The sequence below is a fragment of the Haliotis asinina genome, chromosome 5 (genome assembly GCF_037392515.1).
Source record: "Haliotis asinina isolate JCU_RB_2024 chromosome 5, JCU_Hal_asi_v2, whole genome shotgun sequence".
In the NCBI taxonomy this organism is placed as follows: Eukaryota; Metazoa; Mollusca; class Gastropoda; order Lepetellida; family Haliotidae; genus Haliotis; species Haliotis asinina.
The window spans coordinates 9910185-9929216 of record NC_090284.1 but is presented as its reverse complement, the minus strand read 5'-3'; the positions used below and the strand labels follow the sequence as shown (position 1 = coordinate 9929216).

Here is a 19032-nt window from a genome sequence, read left to right as displayed (position 1 = left end):
CGTACAAAGGATGTGCATATATCTTGGATATAATATTGTTTGTGTGGGAAGATATTTATATTATAAACAAAACACATTAAATATGTTTGAGATGAAACTGATGCTGAACTTCTGACCCAAGGTTTTAGAGAGGATATTAGCATCATTAAGAGATTATTACTGCAGCTCAGTCTTTGGGCGATGGTAGCTTTCTTACTGGTCAGCTTGGAGATTTTATCTGATAATTACTATGGTGTTGGTACAGCTGATCTTGGTCAGTGCCATAGGTTGCTGGCCAGGTAACTGTCAGGTAACACTGATAAGACGTACTGATTGATCTTTTATCATCACCAGTGATTGATTGAGCAGTGCCTCTCTCCTCCAAGCGCCTGACTAAACACTACTTTGTTATGAAGGTTGGTGTATCAGATATCTTGTCAACTGTTTATCAAGATAGGGCCTGACACCTTCAGCCTTTGATTTCCTTCCACAGAAGTATATCTTGGTCAACTAAATACCAGCTCCTGCCATTCAAGGTGGCTTATCTGTCCTTGATTGTGCTGGTCACTGCCTTGTTTCCATTGTAGTAACCAGGGAGTGCTGCCAAGCAAACAGTATTACCTTACTGTCAGGGTGCGGGCAGTATGGGAACACAGGGTGATAAGTTTCTGGTGTTGATTTGCCTTTAGGTACTGTAGATAGCCAAACAATGTAGAAGTTTGCTGTTTCAGGATGTTGTAATGAATATAATGTTTGCCATTGAAAGTGTTTGATAAACACATTGTTTAGCCTTGGTGAATTTGTTATGATATTTCTGTTTTTGTCATTGGGATCAAACGATCTCTTTATTTCTAACTTGGAATATACATTCTCAAGGTGGAGTCCTGTTTTGGGGCCCAGATATGTCAAAAGTCAAAGCCGACATTCACTTACAAATACAGTCAATCCACATGAGTTGATACTGAACAATCATCATTATCTTACCTCACACATAAATGTCGTTTTCCAATTGGCTAAGCGTTCTTCTGTTATTTTCATTATACCCCACTTACATTATATATACAAGCTAGATACATTACAATGTACCCGGCTGCCAATGGCAACTCATACGATACTTTGTGGTAGTATTTCCCTATCTCGAATAGCATTGAACCATGCATGATGCTCAGAAATTACTGATGTTTTGCAAATGCAAGTCAATGGAATGAGTCTCATAATGAGACTCTCTTTTACTTTTTAAGTGATTGCATGTGCATATGTGCTCAATTTGAAGCTCATATGTAAAGTTACATGGAGCTTTGATGGATCTCAAAATGGACACCTTATTTGTGGATCGAAATTGGTCGTCAGCTGACAGTGACCATCATAACATTCCACAGAAATCTATGCATTTTCTTCAGTGTCTATTGTCACATCTTCATTATCACCTTGAATGAGTGTCTGGACAATCACTAATGACAGACTTTTGTAAAAGTCACTGGGTACCAACACCTTAGAAGACTTCAGTTGGTGTTGGTGTCAGCCATTTAGATGTCATATTTATTATCATGATTATGTTATGACAGTCACAAATGTACTTGTATCTATTGAAGACATTCATTTTTTTTTCAAAACCAAAGTATTTATTCTGCTATACAGCTTATTGTTGTCATAATAGTATTACTACTGCAAACAAGGATAAGTTCAGCGTCGACATGACAATTGACCTGTATTAGCATGTATAAGTACTACTCACTGCCATCTCCCATTGTGAGCAATGGGCTGCCAGGTCATCCGCCATCAAGTGTAGTGCAGTGGTTGTAGCTTGTGACCTGTCTCAGCAGCTATGCGTGGAATCAGTTTCGTCATCATGTGCTGCATGTGCACTAGTTAACATTCACAAACCAAATGGTTTGCTCATTGCTGTGCACTGCAAACTCTTTGTAAAAGCATTATCTGTGCCAGCCCAACTTATCTTTATTTGTCAGTAGTACTAATACTAAGTGAGGTACAAGTGTAGTCTCCAAACCCCTTGAGAATTCAGTAAGAATGGACATCCAGCTTAAGTGAAGAATGATGGCAAGAATCTAGATTGCCTCATTACTGAAATTAAACATTGTTCTTGGCTAAATTTCAGTCAGGGGACATTTTTAGTGGACTAAATAGATGTCAGCCTGTAGTTCCTGGTCCATGTGGATCACTAAATTTTTATTTTTTTTTGTACTTTGCACAATTTAGAAGTGTGATATTAATTGGCTGGTGAACTTCCATGCATTTTGAAAGCTGTGGGTATAAGGTTGTGGGTATGAGGATTTGAAAGTACTGTTCTGTGGCAAACAAGGCCTGAGAAATATGCCTGACGATATAACCCAATGTGGATTAGCTATTATAATTTGTCATGTAGGTCTGCTACTTTACTATATAGGAGGTGCCCCTTAATTTCACTTTCATCAGCATTGAAACATTTGTGATGATATTTTCATTCTGCAGTATCATTGTGTTCATGTTTCCCATCTCTACTTCAGACGAGGGTTTACACGCACACCTATCGATGACCGCCCACCGCTTGACAGTGTTGATGAGGATCCTATCATGCGGCAGATCCTGCAAAGCATACATGAGCCAGTGTCAAGGTCAGTTTCAAAAGATCAAGTTTATATCTGCATCTTTATCATGCTTACATTAGTTCCTGTGGAGAGATACGATATACAGACAATGTTCTCATCATGATGTTGAATTAGGAAACCAAAGTAAATTCCTTAAGTACACAAAGGTTGCTGCATGTATTTGTAATGACATTTTGTGAGATTAAAGGGAACACCTGGTTTGGAGACGTTGCTAGTGTGATTCTAACTGCTTCATATGTGGATTTGTCTCTATTTCAAAACCTTGACCCACTTGTACGAGATGCTCTCTCATAAGTCTTTATTGAAGTTTATAAGTTTTGATTGATGGAGCTCAGAGATTGCAAGCAGACTCAGAATGGATTGAATTCAGGAAATCCAAGTAGTAGTCTGTGACAAGTGAATATCCAGAGAAAGGAGCAGTTTTCTAACTAACTCTGAACCTCTGCTTTTCGTAAACCACTTGTCCAAAATGACATGTTGTCTCGTCTGATAAAATTAGTAGAGTCTACTCCTAGGTATAAGTAACAATGCTGATCCGGTGATTGTACAGTAACACGTTCACAATTTTACTGAATACTAGAGTATTCAGTACTTTTAATAATGTTTTGAACTCCGTGAGTTGGTTTAAACGCATTTGTATTTGCCAAAGCATGCAGAAACCTGGCTAGACGAACAAGCCTAGTGGCTTATTATTACAAATACTGCTCCTGTACATTATTCCAAGAGCTGGATACATAAGTGAAGTAGTTTCACAATAAAAGAATGATATTGAGACCAAATAACACATATATATGATTGAGTAATGAATATGTTCATTGTGGTGTTGGTTATGCCCATCAATGAAATGATTTGTTCAGTTTCTCAATGCATTGTTAGTGCATAAAGTAGTTTTAACTTCATATCCTTGAGTATGAAACAACACAGTTGTCCTTAGATTTTTCTAGTTTTGATATTTAAAAAGATAGTGAATAACATCTTTGTTATAATGACCACATGAACAGTTGGATGTTTCCGATATATGTTGATTATGTCTGTCTGCGTATAGGTCACTTCGGCCAAGCTTGAGGCAGTAATGGATGATTTGACAAAATCTAGTCCCAAAATTTAAGTCACAGCAATTCTGAGTTTCTGTTGGGTTCATGATGGTTTTAAATTGATTCTGGGAAATAGCATTAATAGCTCCATCAGGCCATGAATTTCACAACATTATTGTGCTCAGTTGAAATAACTGAGAACATCTTTGCATTCTACAGTTAATAGTTTGAATGGAAATACCATTTCTAGGATTATGGTTGCTTTGTGCTGGTACGGTACCTGGTACAAGATTGTTCAGATAATTAGGGGTCAGACGATGATACATTTTTTAGAGAGGTATGAGTTTAAAACGATATCATATTTCTTTTAATGTGCTATAATTGGTTTCTGTGTATAGTTTATTGTGACTGGTGCCACGAATGCACCACATACAGATCTTAAAGCATCTAAATGCAAATTCTCCAGTAAGATCACCAATTCAGTTGTACAATTATCCCATATGTGACAGTGTGTTCTGTGTAAATGTTCTTTTCTGTGAAATGTACCTTCTCCCTGGTTTCTGCGTTCTTGTAGATCAAAGGTGATTGACGTTTGCATGTATTATTCAGTGATCCTGTCTGTGGGATGTCGTATAAGCTACTCAATCTCCATGATCACATCACATGAAATATTCAAACAGGTATCCATGTTTCAGGCTGGGGATCATGTACACAGCAATATTGAATGGGTGGGGCATTCACAATCAATGATTTTATTCTCTCCCCTGAGTTTATACAATTCATCATTCCTGTTGTCAGCAGCGAAATATCAATATTACAACCTGGTGAAAACATATGCTGAACCAGTAATAAAAGGACTTTTCCTCTTTGAAGAGAATATTAGCTTGTATTGCAGATTAAATTTCTTTGTAAAAGCCTCTTTCCACATCCATGACTATCTATGTCTACCTTCTCATGGACAATTTAGAATCATAAAAAGTAGTATTTTTCTAAGATTTTTGGATTTCCCAATATGGATTAGTGTTTAACTCTGCACTCAGCAATATTCCATCTATATGGTAGTTGTCTATGAATAATCTACCAAACAATCCAGTGATAAAAAGCATGTGCATCAATCTATGCAATTTGGATACAAGGACATGTGTCAAATGAATCAACAAGTCTGACCATCCAATCCCATTAGTTAAATGCAAATACTAGGTTGTTATCCATGTTAGTGTTTCTTCATACCCTCACTGATCCTCTTGACTGACCCACTGCTCCCTCCGTGATGCTCCTTGATCTGAATTTCCAGTTAGTGCTTTTCCCCTCTATGGTCCTCATTTCCTGTCTCCTTCCCTGACCAACATTTCCTGTCACTGCTTCCTCCTTCCCTGACCAACATTTCCTATCACTGCTTCCTCCTTCCCTGACCAACATTTCCTATCACTGCTTCCTCCTTCCCTGACCAACATTTCCTGTCACTGCTTCCTCCTTCCCTGACCAACATTTCCTATCACTGCTTCCTCCTTCCCTGACCAACATTTCCTGTCACTGCTTCCTCCTTCCCTGACCAACATTTCCTATCACTGCTTCCTCCTTCCCTGACCAACATGGTCTGTTACTGCTTTCTTTTTCCTTCCCTGATCAACATGGCCTGTCACTGCTTCCTTCTTCCTTGACCAACATTTCCTATCACTGCTTCCTCCTTCCCTGACCAACATGGTCTGTCACTGCTTCCTCCTTCCCTGACCAACATTTCCTATCACTGCTTCCTCCTTCCCTGACCAACATGGTCTGTTACTGCTTTCTTTTTCCTTCCCTGATCATCATGGCCTGTCACTGCTTCCTTCTTCCTTGACCAACATGGCCTGTTACTGCTTCCTCCTTCCCTGACCAACATTTCCTGTCACTGCTTCCTTCTTCCCTGACCAACATTTCCTATCACTGCTTCCTCCTTCCCTGACCAACATGGTCTGGTACTGCTTCCTCCTTCCCTGACCAACATGGTCTGTTACTGCTTCTGATTCCCTGACCAACATTTCCTGTCACTGCTTCCTCCTTCCCTGACCAACATTTCCTATCACTGCTTCCTCCTTCCCTGACCAACATTTCCTGTCACTGCTTCCTCCTTCCCTGACCAACATTTCCTATCACTGCTTCCTCCTTCCCTGACCAACATGGTCTGTTACTGCTTTCTTTTTCCTTCCCTGATCAACATGGCCTGTCACTGCTTCCTTCTTCCTTGATCAACATGGCCTGTTACTGCTTCCTCCTTCCCTGACCAACATTTCCTGTCACTGCTTCCTCCTTCCCTGATCAACATGGCCTGTCACTGCTTCCTTCTTCCTTGACCAACATGGCCTGTTACTGCTTCCTCCTTCCCTGACCAACATGGTCTGTTACTGCTTCTGATTCCCTGACCAACATTTCCTGTCACTGCTTCCTCTTTCCCTGACCAGCATGGTTTGTTATTGCTTTCTTTTTCCTTTCTTGACCAACAAGGCTTGTTACTGCTTCCTACTTCCCTGACCAACATTTCCTGTCACTGCTTCCTCCTTCCCTGACCAACTTGGCCTGTTACTGCTTTCTTTTTCCTTCCCTCACCACCGTTATCTGTCACTTCTTCCTTTCTGGATTACCATGACCTGTTCCTGCTTTCTTCATCCCTCACTGACACCTATTGAATGTCACTGCTTCCTTAACTGACCCCCATTACCTAAAAGCTACCTTCCCTCTTCCCTTGGAGCGAATGTTTGTGACTGCCTCAACACAATCCCTACCCCACTGAGATCTATTCAGAATTCACCACTTTAATCATGGCATGGCACTGTATGAGATAGCATCAGTGATTAGTTTAACGAGAATCATTATCCATCTTCATATCATTATTGATTCACTGATGATATTTCCATTATTGAGGCCCAATTACTAAACCTGCCGTTATCATTAGGCATAAGTGAATGTGCTGTGCATGCTGATGCCAATAGTTTAGGTATGGACATTGTGACCATGCATAGTGTTGTGTGCAGTAGCTACATGAGGAGCATAAAGCACGCTTGACGAACAGAATAAATATGACATTCATTTATTGACTCATCATGTGTTCTCACAGACCTTTTAGTGTTAAAAAATACATATTGAGGCAGAAATGAGAATTACTCTGTTCTGTTAAAATATGCTTGTTTGCCCCTCTATTTGGTTTAGGTACATTCAAACGTGCTGTGCTATATGTTTACCTAACTACACTATTCACTAAGACCAAATTGAGTGGATTCAGTGACACACCTGTTTTAAACATGATGTAGTGACCCATCCATTTTTTTAAACAACAGTTTACATAATGCTGATAAATGATTGCATTTTTTATTAGTTTTGTTGAGTATTGAGAAACATGAAGAAAGCTGGTAATTTGATCTGGGTGTGTGATGTCCAAAGATTGCAACTGAAAGCATCCAGTCGTCATTAAGGGAACAGCCCTATGACAATCTTGGTGTTGCACCACTGACATTAACAAGTCCACCTCCACAATTTCTTTAGTCCATGAGAGTGGGAGATTTTTCTAACCTGAAATATTTCGTGAAATGAAAAGGAATTGAAATAGGCTGATACCTGATATCATAACTCTGTAATACTGTTTGAGCATTTTTCACAATTTGTCTGTTTCAGTTTTGTACAGAGGACACATGCATACTGAGTATTGAATGCACTTTGATCAATACACAGTTCATAAATTATCATATTTTAGCAAAAAAGAAATTAGGTGCTGTATTTGTTAGTGCATTTTTTATCTGGTTATTAGTGATGGTTTATGAATCTTCTTGTAGCCTCAACTCAACCCCGGCAAGCAGTGGGCGGTCATCCCCTACAATTGAGACACACAGTACGCTGTCAGCATCACATGGGGGATGGACGACTGGCAACACCACCGAGAGGAGCAGTCTCGGCTCCTCTTGCACTTGGGATGTGAGTATATCAACTCCTTGACAAAAGTCCTATATACAGATGGCCAGTCATGTGATTACCTGATCTTTGTCATGTCTGGTGTCGGTCAAATGTGATTCTTGGAATGGCTGGTTTCTTTCATGTCACACCTTGTCATAGTCTAAACTGGTCCCTGTCCTAACCATTGTGGGTTCCTCGATTCAGATCCTGAAACAGCAGCACACAGAGCCCCTTACAAATTTGCTTTGCTTGGTAGTCTCACCACTATACCTTGTGTTCACCAGTGTCTCGCCATATCCATATAATGCATCAATGTGCATTCCACATACATTAGACTGGCATGTTGCATTGTGACTGACATTGTGTTCAAACCAAGGCACTGACTCACCTACCAACTGTAACCTACCTGACACTGTGACCTGTCATCAGTTACTGATGTCCAGCTTCAGCTAGTTTACCTAGTCCCAGTTAGGTCATGCTTGTCATGCTATTGCAGATTGTTGTGGACAAAACGATTTAGTAGTTTTGGAAAGGAAAAGGTGTTTGTGGGTTTTGAGGGGTATCATGATAGTTTTAGCTGATGGAACCATGTCAATCCTGTTATATCACTGGTGCACATCTGTTATCTTTTTCAGGAGTTTGACCGACAGGCAGCTAAGACAGTGAACCAGCTGTTTGATGAGATTGAGCGGTTCCTTTTTGAAGGTAGCAGTGAAAACCCATCCAGCATATTCAAGGAATGTAAGGACTGGAGCACTCACTTTCCTCATCTCAGGTAGGTACCAAGCTGTAGCTGTGAGGCAGTGCTTCATATTTTATTGTTACGTATACTTATTGGTGCCTTGGACGAAACTATTAGTCTTCATTTTGCATTTGTTTTCCAATTCAATATTAATGTATGTTTGAAGATGGAGAGGATATATGTCATGGTACCTTGTAGAAAAATGCCAGTGTATTGACCCCCATTCATGGTGTAAGGACAGTGGTTTGAATCCTGACGTTGTCATCATACCAGAAGAAAGTAAAAGATGGTACTTGTTGTTGCCCTGCTTGGTTTTCTGCATTAAGGGGTTAAAGCAAGGATTAGTCTGATGTAAGGCTATTGTCTGTGTGGGTGTTCATGATAAAACTTTAGCAAGATGTAAACACTGTAAACTGTAAAACTCTCATTGGTGGGGACTAGAACAAGCACCCAAAGACACAGACATGTGCTTATAAGTGTAATAATCTAATACCAAATGTTACACCCCACTATCACCTGTGTTGCAGGGTTTTGGGCACCCAGAAGGTGGAACCCCAGGATGAAGGTTTTCAAGAGATACCCCAGGACAGCCCTCGTCTCTCCTCACCAGGGCTACTCCTTGACGTCACCGACAACGACATCTCCATATCAGCTGATTCTCAGGGGTAGGTGGACTCGGGTGTATTGTGTTTTGAATGTTAGGGAAACACTGTTGTGGACATGTTGGATTTGATGGTCATCAGTAGTTCAAAGGAAACACTGGGTGAAGGCACCATTATTCACTGTACTTAATATCAGAGAATCCATGTATGCCTCTGCTGTGTGTCAAATCATCTTCTGCTGTCCTGGTCATGCTGGAAAGCAGTGATATAAATGGAATACTTTTGAAAGTGTGTTAAACCCAGATCACTCAAGAAAAGGAGAAATAATAATATGTAGTCCATTGGACTGCACATTTCTGTGATTATCTGAGTTAGCACAGGTGGCCAGTAGTCTATTCTTTTCTTTAAGAGGCCACTGATTTGGGTCAAGTGTTGTCACTGGTATTCATTATATTCTGATGGTTTATGATGTTTGTTGACTGACAAATATTCCAGGAATAATGTTGAATGCTACATAAAACAAAAAAGCAAATAAAACATTTCAGCAAATGTATGATTCCCAAGGGGATTCTTGGGTAAGGATCGATTATCCCTAGCATCCAAGGCCAATCACGTGTGGCCAGCTAATGGATGGCATGGTCAGGCTTAGACTAATGTTCAGTCTCTGAAAATATATTATTTTGATAGTAACAAAGAAACTCATATAAATTGAAAAAGAGCCCCAGGAAGACCAATTCAGAACCAGAACCTGAGGAAATATAGACTTGCTTTATTTTGGGCTTTTGTATTGCAGTGAGGACAAGGCAGTAGGGAAAATTATGTGGTTCAGGGACTATGAGACAGACTAGGTCAAGCTCAGTGATTGTAAGGCATTGTACACAGAGTGCATGAATGATCTTAATGTCAGTCTCTAGATTATCTGGTCCAGACTTGATTGTTATAAGAGTTCTAGAGGCCTCGGCCTTGTAGGTTGACATTAACCACACAACAACTAAATAACAAACAAAAACAAAATTAACAAACAAAGGAAAACACCAATTCAAATGTATCATTTTTGCCGGCATAATTATCTTCAGTGGATGTCATAATATACTGTTTCTTTTGTATTAATATATATTTGAATAGTTGATCCAATTTAATTACAATGTGAAAAATACAACAAATATTGAATGTGTCTTTGTTGGCAGTGAGACACTGAGAAACACTTTCTGTCAATTAAGTAAATATTTGTGTGACAGTGGTATCCAGGAAGGCAAGGATTGACAGAGGAGAAGAAAGCAATAGGCTCAAAATAATGTTTTGTTGGAAAATTTATTTCATTTGAAAACTTTCTTAGGTATAGAAAAAAAGTTGTTCCATTGAAGAGTTTTTATCGATAATATCTTGGCTAAATTCTTCAGTTTTTGCTTGACATTAAATTACATCAAACAAAAAGTTCAGCTGAACAAAAGCTAGCAGTCAGTGTTTTGATGTTGTTGATATGTTCACCATGGCAACCATGGGACATAGACGAGTATTCTGTGTGAGAGGCACGTTTCACTTGAACTACTTCTCAATTTCCATCAATATTGGGACAATTGGCCCCTGCTGTTAAGCTGCCTGAAGGACAGCTGTTTGTCTGTGAACTTACACATTTCACACCTAGTTACATAAGGGATTAAAAACTGTTGGGGTTCTGTCACCATGGTGGAGCTCTTGCCATCAATGGCTGGCATTTTACAACAGGCCCATTTCTCCTCTGTTCAATGAATTGAAAAATAAAAATGGCATTATTACAATTTTGATAGTAGAGCGCTGTAACATGTAATTGAGCTTGTATTTATTCTGGGCCAAATAGATTTTTCTAAGCAGGGGATGATGGCATGTGTAGGTTGTTTCATGTCCACATGTAATCTTACAAAATTTAATGCCACTGATTACTAGAGTGAGATAAAATCACCCTGGCATTGTCATATCTACCGGTAGTTTGATAAGATGTTTCATGTTAGTGATGATTAGGACAGTGTGTAACTTTCTTAACAAAATATGGATGTTAAAGGTCACATGCAACCAAACGTTCAAAAATAATTAAAACACAGTTATCACCTATTCATGATATGTAAAATGCACTGCTGATTAAGAAAAAACAATAAACAAAATTCTAAGCATATAATCGCAAATCAAAATTGCATTATTTTGTACATTTGTTTTTACCTCCCTTGAAATGAATTAGCCGCTTTCTATGCACATGAGTAGATAATTGACTTGTTTGTGTAGACTACGCTCTCGACCTCATACTCCGGGCAGGCATACTGTTTCAAGATCCTCAAAACTATTCACTACGCTCAGTGCTGGGAGAAAAATAATGAATTGTTTGAACTCCTATTTCGCTGGCTTTTTTGCATTGTGTTTTTTTTTTTTTCATATTTATAGGTTGAACTGGCATTTTTGATTATTTGTTTCAGTAAGTGCATACCGAAAGATATCAGAATCTGCAAAGTTGTGTTTTACGTTGCATTTGACCTTTAATTAATGTTGTCCTGACCTTTTCTTAATTTAATCTTTAAATGTTAGTTTCACTCAAAACTGCCTTCATTGATCTTTTTTATGTTAAAGTTTTGTGGGTCTCTACATGGGTTATCCCAACAATGTATTCATTGATAATTTCTTAAACAAACGACACTACAATTTATTGGTCCACAACATTTTGATGAATTTCCACATATGTGGTTAAAGTAGTGTACAACCAGTAAATACGTCATGTCTGTCATAGCAACAGATGTTTGGCCCATCTTTGTCCAATATCTGTTGTTCACAATACAAGTGACATAATCCAGTAAAGTTTCCTGGGAACCTGTTCTAATTGTGAATGCCAGCATAGTTTGTCCCTGATTTGACGGTTCTGATTGTATGAAAGTACGAGGGGATGTCAATAAGTTTTGAGCCTTGAGCATTTTTCATACCCAGGTGTCACAGCCTATGGTACGACATTGAACCTTGGGGTGTAGCTGATGTGATATATAAGTTTTGGTATCCTACTCTCAGAATTTATTAAACAGCTCACACTAACAGAAAGTCACCCCCCTCATGGCAGTGAAAATGAATAAAATTGAGTATAGAGCAGTAATTAAGTTTTTAGTTCTTGAAGGAAACTTGGCGAAGAACATTGAAGAAAGGCTTTCAGCAGTTTATGGGAAGTCTTCCCCTTCATCTGCTACCATCAAACGATGGGTCGATGAATTTAAGCATGGTAGACAGAGTCTTGAAGATGACCCCCGTCCAGGTCGCCCAACAACAAGCACTAGTCAGGAAAACATTGACAGAGTGCATAGACTTTTGCTGGAAAATCATGGAATCACACTCCATGAGTTAGAGGAGACCACAGGCATTTCACACGGATCCATCGAGACAATTCTACATGAACATCTCGTCATGTCTAAGGTGTGCGCAAGATGGGTGCCAAGAATGCTTACAGATGAAATGAAGCAAACAAGGGTCACCATAAGCAACTCCATGCTTACCAGATACAACAAGAATCCAGAAGATTTCCACTTTAGGCTAGTAACCTGTGACGAAACCTGGATCCACCACTATGATCCTGAGAGCAAACAAGAATCCATGGAATGGAAACATGTCACTTCTCCCAGGACCAAAAAGTTCAAAGCCTCCAGATCAATGCAGAAGGTAATGGCGACAGTCTTCTGGGATAGCAAAGATTACTTACCAAAAGGAAGAACAATGAATGGGGAATATTATGCTAACTTGTTGAGGCAAGTGCGACAGTCAATCAAGGAGAAGCGCCGGGGCAAGATCAGACGTGGTATTCTTCTACATCAAGACAATGCTCCAGTACACGCCTCTCGCGTTGTAGCCGCTGCTGCCCAAGAATGCGGGTACGAAATCTTGCCGCATCCCCCCTACTCTCCAGACCTGGCACCAAGTGATTACCATCTGTTCCCAAATCTCAAGAAACACTTGGATGGTCGTAGATTTCAGGATGATAATGAGCTTATTGCTGCTACTGAGGCTTGGTTTGAGGACCAAAATGTCACCTTCTACAGAGATGGCATCAGCGACTGGCAGAAAAGATGGAACAAGTGTCTTGACTCACAAGGCGACTATGTTGAAAAATAAATGTGGTTCATACCAATATTTTGTGTTTTTCTCTGCAAGGCTCAAAACTTGTTGACATCCCCTCATGTGTGTGTATTAGTCACAGTATTTTTCACTTCAACTCTTTGACACTGAACCATCCAGGTGTGATGCAGTCTATAATGATATCACAAAACTTGACTTGAGGGTAATGTATTCTGACTTACATTTAAGAAGTTAGAGATGAAAGAGAGAAACATCTTCATAGAGCACAGTACAGATACATAAAGATAAACCCAACCCACATGTATAATTGACAGCATGGTGTGTTCTTGCAGGCTAAGTGTAACAGGTAGGCAGATGAAGGCAATGAAGGCGCCGGTTGATGCTGCTTCTATCCACACAGACAGGGACTACTCCAACAATGAGTATGCTTATCTCTTTGAGGAAATACTGGCACAAGATGGTGACTACGAGGAGGTCATCGCCATCGACTATAAGGATGTGTATGTACTGGTTTATGTTTCCAAACTTCTTTTTGAACCTATGAGTCAAATATCACTGTATGTATATGTCATGATATTGTCATGATCCGAATATATTGTTACACATTCTTTCCAGATATCGCAGTTTCCATAGCAAGTCTAATGTCACTAAATGTATCACTTGTCATTCTGACATGTAAATGTGCTGGATATGTTACAGCCATGAAGACTCTGAACACAAGAAGCAGATCACCCCTCGACGGCGACGGATAGGTTATCCTCCCATCACCCCTAATGCTTGTGTCAAAGATAGCGTAGCTAGTTCCGTGTTCGACTGTATGTGGAATGAGGTGAGGGAAATCACCCACTGATAAAACTAATGTTGAATTAATGGGGGTGACAGTGGATTTTGAGCATTATGTGTTACATACGAAGGTCAGTCTTAAATATTTTGATGAAACAGAAACAACTTAGTGCATGACCTGATAATAAGCGAGTCTAGTTTTACAATGCTTTTAGCAATTTTCCAGCAATATTATGGTGAGGGGACACTGGAAATGGGCTTCACACACACAAAGGCAGACAAGTCATTCATTGAATATATACATATATTGATTGCTGACACAGTAAAATGGTTTAATTATAGGAAGTTTAAATGTATGTGTATTGTTTCAGATCATCTCCTGGATGAGGCCAATCATTAAGGAGTATTCCAATCTAATAGGTATGTTTTAACTGATACATATTGAGAGAGAATATGTTTACTTTACTTGCAAAAGACATTGTGATTCAAGCGTTTGATAGCCTTTCGGTTCTTGAAAGAACATGATGACATATGAGCATGTACTATATTACCTTGGAAGGTTTACTCAGTAATTCACCGCCAAGAAGCTCTGACGCATGTGCCAGTTTCACTAAATGTAATCAGTCAACTTCTGTTTTGAATTGAGTGGTATTTTCAATTTTTTTGTTGTGTCAATAATGGATCTTGTTTTCTAGAATCCAAACAAGATCTAGTGCCTTCATCAGGGTTCCATGTGTCGCCCATCGGCCTCCATGACCCTGGCCGCACAACCAGGGATTCCTCCTATATGGGCTTGATGCAACCCAGAGTAAGTATAATGCTTTGTGCTTCTACACGCCCTTTGATAAACCTACATTATCAATCATGACATAACACCTGAGGAAATTCAGTTAATTGTGATATCAGTACACCTTTTGAATTGGATTTTTCAATTACCTTTCATTTTCATTCATCTAAAGGGGGATAACCTGATAAATGGCACCATGCAGAGTAGACAGACTATACATAGGGCTTTCATGTGTATCGATGACTCTGGAATTATGGAATGATGGTTAGCAACCTCTGTTGCTGCAAGATCACTTGATTTCACTTGTTTCATATGCATGTAAGGGATTCTATATTTTGCCTGTGATTAGAAAACTGTGATGGAATCTTTTGGACACAGGTCAGTTTGTGCTCCTACCAACAGAAATCGATTTTCATATATCTTTCCAATGAGGTACCGAAAGAGCACTACTCAGATCAGTGAAATTTTAACATCAGCTATTGCTGTGATTGTAAGATGTAGTAATTGTCAGTGAAAGTAGCAGCAATTTGTCAATTTTTGATTGCAGCAGTTCCAAGCACTGTCCCTACAACGGGCACACACACACATCGGCACAACTGACCCTCAGAAGTCCATAGATGGTTGTCTCCAAATCTCCAGGGTTACTCTCAAAAACAAGAATGCACCGTAAGAGTATTTGCCTGTGTACAACAATATTGTGTCCTTAAGTCATGAACTGTGTTCATTCTCTTATCTCATGTTTAGAATCTGCCTACATTGCTGGAATTTACCTTGGCCTGTGTACTTTTGAGTCTTGGTAATATTGATGTACCTCGAATGAATATAGAAGCCCCAGGCACACATCTGGAGAAGCACTATGTTTCATTTACAGTAATGTAGTTAATATTACATCATAGCACGGGCTCAAAAGCCTTAAGCTTGGTGTGAGCGCCCTGCTGACATATTAAATGCAAATTTATTTCTTGCTGGTGAAGAAATGTGTTACAAATAGCATTCAGTCCAAAACTTGGATTGATATTGTTTTTTACTATGTAGTGTTCAAAGGGACATTATGGAATATATTCTGTCCATTCTCAATTTGTATATGAATAGGACACAATATTATGCTTCCGTTTAACGTCTGTCATTGCAGATGTTATTTGATCACCAGACTCTTAAGTTTAGTGTTAGTGTTTCGTATGTGAGCAGTGAATGTGATACATGTGTCAAGCGATATAGTAACTATGTCATTGTAAAACATTTTTGTTGAAGATGTAGGCTTTTCCCGATAAGTTTTGACATATGTTTCTTCTAAAACAGAGAGTCGACAGATTCGGAGTCTGTATCTCCGGCTCGCCCTAGCTCTAGTATGATTGGGAAGCGACCAACCAGTGTGAAGATGCTGCCCTACCCCAGTCGACGTAAGGCCTTGGCACCTCTCCCTGACAGATCCAAGACACCAAGTGTGGTGAGAACATTAGTTGTATACAACTAAAATATAAAGATCTTCCTGCTGGCAGACATCCTAATATGACAAGAATGTCTCAGTGAAATTACAGTAACATCCAGTTGTGACACTGCGCCTTCTAGATGATCTGTTTTAAGAAGATATTTATTGTATTATCTGTATAATCTGGCATAGTAGCATATGACATGGTTTGTTAGCCTGCTAGACTGGAAACAGTTTGTATTTCTGTCTGAATAATGATAAGTCTTTGCCAAAATATGTGTTAACAACTTAAAGACAGTGCTATTCGTATAGAGGGGAAAGTTGGTTTCAGTAGGCATCAACACTTCACTGGTTGCTTAGACCATCTGTGAATTGGCTGGAAAATCTTTTGCAGACAAGCATAATGGATTTTCTTGACTTCTTACAAATTTTGTTTCCTGTTTAGGAGGAGGAGATGCCAAACAGTATCTGCATCAAGAGAATAACCCCTGCCCCCTTACAGAAGAACACCGCCCTGCCACCACTAGGTTACGACTTGCAGCAGGAGAAGGGCAAGGTAACAACTGAGCACTCGGTCTGACACTAGAGACTGTCAAAAGCAATTACGTTAAAATTGTCTACTAGTACACAATTAGAGTGCTATCTTCCTGGGTTAGGAAGATACTTTGTAAGAAATACAGACCTGTAACTGGTGCAAGTACGAACAGTTGTCGCTGTAATCCACAGCTACCATGATGGCAGCAACTGTGAATTAGAAACCAGGTTGGACTTAGTGTTTAAATGATGTTTTGTCCTAAAACTGTCATGTTTACCATCGAAACCAAACTGAAGCAAAGCAAGGCACTTACGGGTATGTTATTATCCCTCTTTGATACTTTATTTATGCTGATGTTCTGTTGTGAATGATATTTGATGATTGGTTTATATGTTTTATAATGTTCTTTTTTGTAGCGGAAAATGAGCTCATTACGAGTCAGTAGTGCTATTGAGAATAAGGATGTGCGAACGCTTCACTTCAGCCGAGAGAAGAGCAACCCATCCATTGACCCCAGGCCCAGTACAACTCATGCAATGAGAGTAAGCTGTCACAGTTACATTCTAAGGAGAAATTGAACAATATCGATGTGTTGTTACCAAATTTAGCTAAACATATGCCCTTCTGTAAGAAAGTTTGTTGCGTTATTGCAGTGGTCAGTATTGCTGAGTTAACTTGATAAATATCATAACAGTGTCCAGATACTGTTTCAGATGATGATGGATATTCATCAAGTCAGTCCCATTTGAGACAGTCCAAGCGTGATAGTTTGGGGTTCTAGTTCACACACATCATCACATATCAGAAACTTTTTGTTTCCTTTTTGTCAAATGGTCAAGTTTTTTTTTATAATTTTGTGTTAGGATTGTCAGGATTTTTTTCAGTATTTCTTTTGTCAAGACTGCTAGTTGTTTTGTGATTTAAGAATAACTTGGTGTTCAATTTTCAGTCTGATACTCCTTTTCAAATGGGAACTTCAGGGCGTCGGTCGTCAACACCGCTGGGATACAGCAGGGGTATGCTTCATGGTAAGTTGATTCACCAGTGTCTGCATGACAGCAAAATGTAGATTAGGAGGCAAAGTTGCTGCCAAGAATCAAATAGTGCTTATATGGGTGACCACCAGAGAAAACCACCTCTTGATCTGAATGGGATGAACATCAATCATTTCACCCAAGCTGATCCTCCTGATGTAGAACTGCTTACTATGCCATTGTTCAGTCCTGGAAGCTTGGTTTGTGACACAGGTGACATGATGGACATAATGGGGGTTTTGTTGGGAAGCCTTTTCACATTTGTAGACCTGTGCTGATTTTGACTGTTGTATCATTGTAGGCAGCAAGTCTCTGGGAATCACAGGCAGCAGTCTCCAGCATTCGTCAGACCTTGGCCCTCCACCAAACATCATGGAGAATGAAGGGATGGAGGAGAGTCCACTACACAACCAGTGGCGTGAGTAACTTTGCCAGGCTCTGCAGTCTCCAGCAACATTCTACTTGATGTTTAATACTGTACTAGAGTAAAGGGTCATCACTTGTGTCCGTTTATGTAATGGAATAATGTTAGATGTGAAATATGGAGGTTTGAAAGTCACAGTAGTAATTGAAAAAATTATTACAAAGGTACATATTTGATAGGTGAACAGATGAATACAGATATGTATTTCATGTCCACTCTGATGTTGTCCTCAGTAAATGGAAGTCTGTCAGTTCTTTGTCACAGAAGAAAACAAGGATGTTTATTCCTTGAACTCTAACCACTTTGATAGTGAGTGAGTGAGTTTGGATTTAAGCTGCACTCAGCAGTATTCCAGCCATATGGCAGTGGTCTGTAAATAACTGAGTCTGGACCAGCCAAGCTAGGGATCAGCAGCATGAGCATCCATCTGGGCATTGAAAAGTCAAGGAACCTGACCACCCAATCCTGTTAGTTGCCTCTTACGACAAGCATGGCTTACTGAAGATTAATTCTAACCCGGACCTTCACAGGTTCTAATTTAATAAGGCTTTAAGCCCTGACTTGACTTATTGAGTTCACTCCTGACAAATGGGAAAATTTGATTACTGTTACTGATCCCCTCACAAGTACACGTCAAGTTAAGACAGTAGTAGAACTTGAATGGCAGTGAGAAAGGGCCCCAGGTCAGCTGTACAAACTGTAGCTGTCCCAACCCTCATTTCATCTCCATTACCATCAGCTTGCACTGGCCATAGCTCACCCTCCTCCTGCCATGTTTCAGCCAAGATGTCGCTGTGGGGCCTCATGGAGGATAGTATAGAGGAAGCATTCTGAGTTTGTCATTCCTTCGTTACGTTTGACCTCACTAACATTGTTCTCTTAACAGCACTTGTGTGGTGAAACCTGATTGAATGTTGTTTTATTTTTAACTCCCTTTAGAGCCTCTTTCACAGCAACCTAATCAGAGACATGTTGATACTCTTAATTTGCAGATTCACAAGAACAGTTCAGTGAATTAATAATGTGTGAATGAGTGTTTCAAGTCATGTTGTGGCATTTCATTTTAAGGTCTTCCA

The 19032-nt window shown here is 39.6% G+C and overlaps 1 protein-coding gene across 2 annotated transcripts in view; it reads left to right on the top strand.

Moving 5' to 3' along the window:
- Positions 1–19032, top strand: part of LOC137283638 (protein FAM149B1-like) — a 62706-nt gene that overhangs the window by 39130 nt on the left and 4544 nt on the right. For both annotated transcript variants that reach the window (XM_067815237.1, XM_067815235.1), the window contains exons 2-15: positions 2484–2591; positions 7426–7564; positions 8179–8318; positions 8813–8950; positions 13297–13464; positions 13664–13793; positions 14119–14167; positions 14443–14555; positions 15082–15200; positions 15834–15981; positions 16409–16519; positions 16915–17040; positions 17448–17526; positions 17834–17950. In XM_067815237.1, coding sequence (XP_067671338.1) covers positions 2484–2591; positions 7426–7564; positions 8179–8318; positions 8813–8950; positions 13297–13464; positions 13664–13793; positions 14119–14167; positions 14443–14555; positions 15082–15200; positions 15834–15981; positions 16409–16519; positions 16915–17040; positions 17448–17526; positions 17834–17950 — 1685 coding nt within the window. The remainder of the gene's footprint in view (positions 1–2483; positions 2592–7425; positions 7565–8178; positions 8319–8812; positions 8951–13296; positions 13465–13663; positions 13794–14118; positions 14168–14442; positions 14556–15081; positions 15201–15833; positions 15982–16408; positions 16520–16914; positions 17041–17447; positions 17527–17833; positions 17951–19032) is intronic.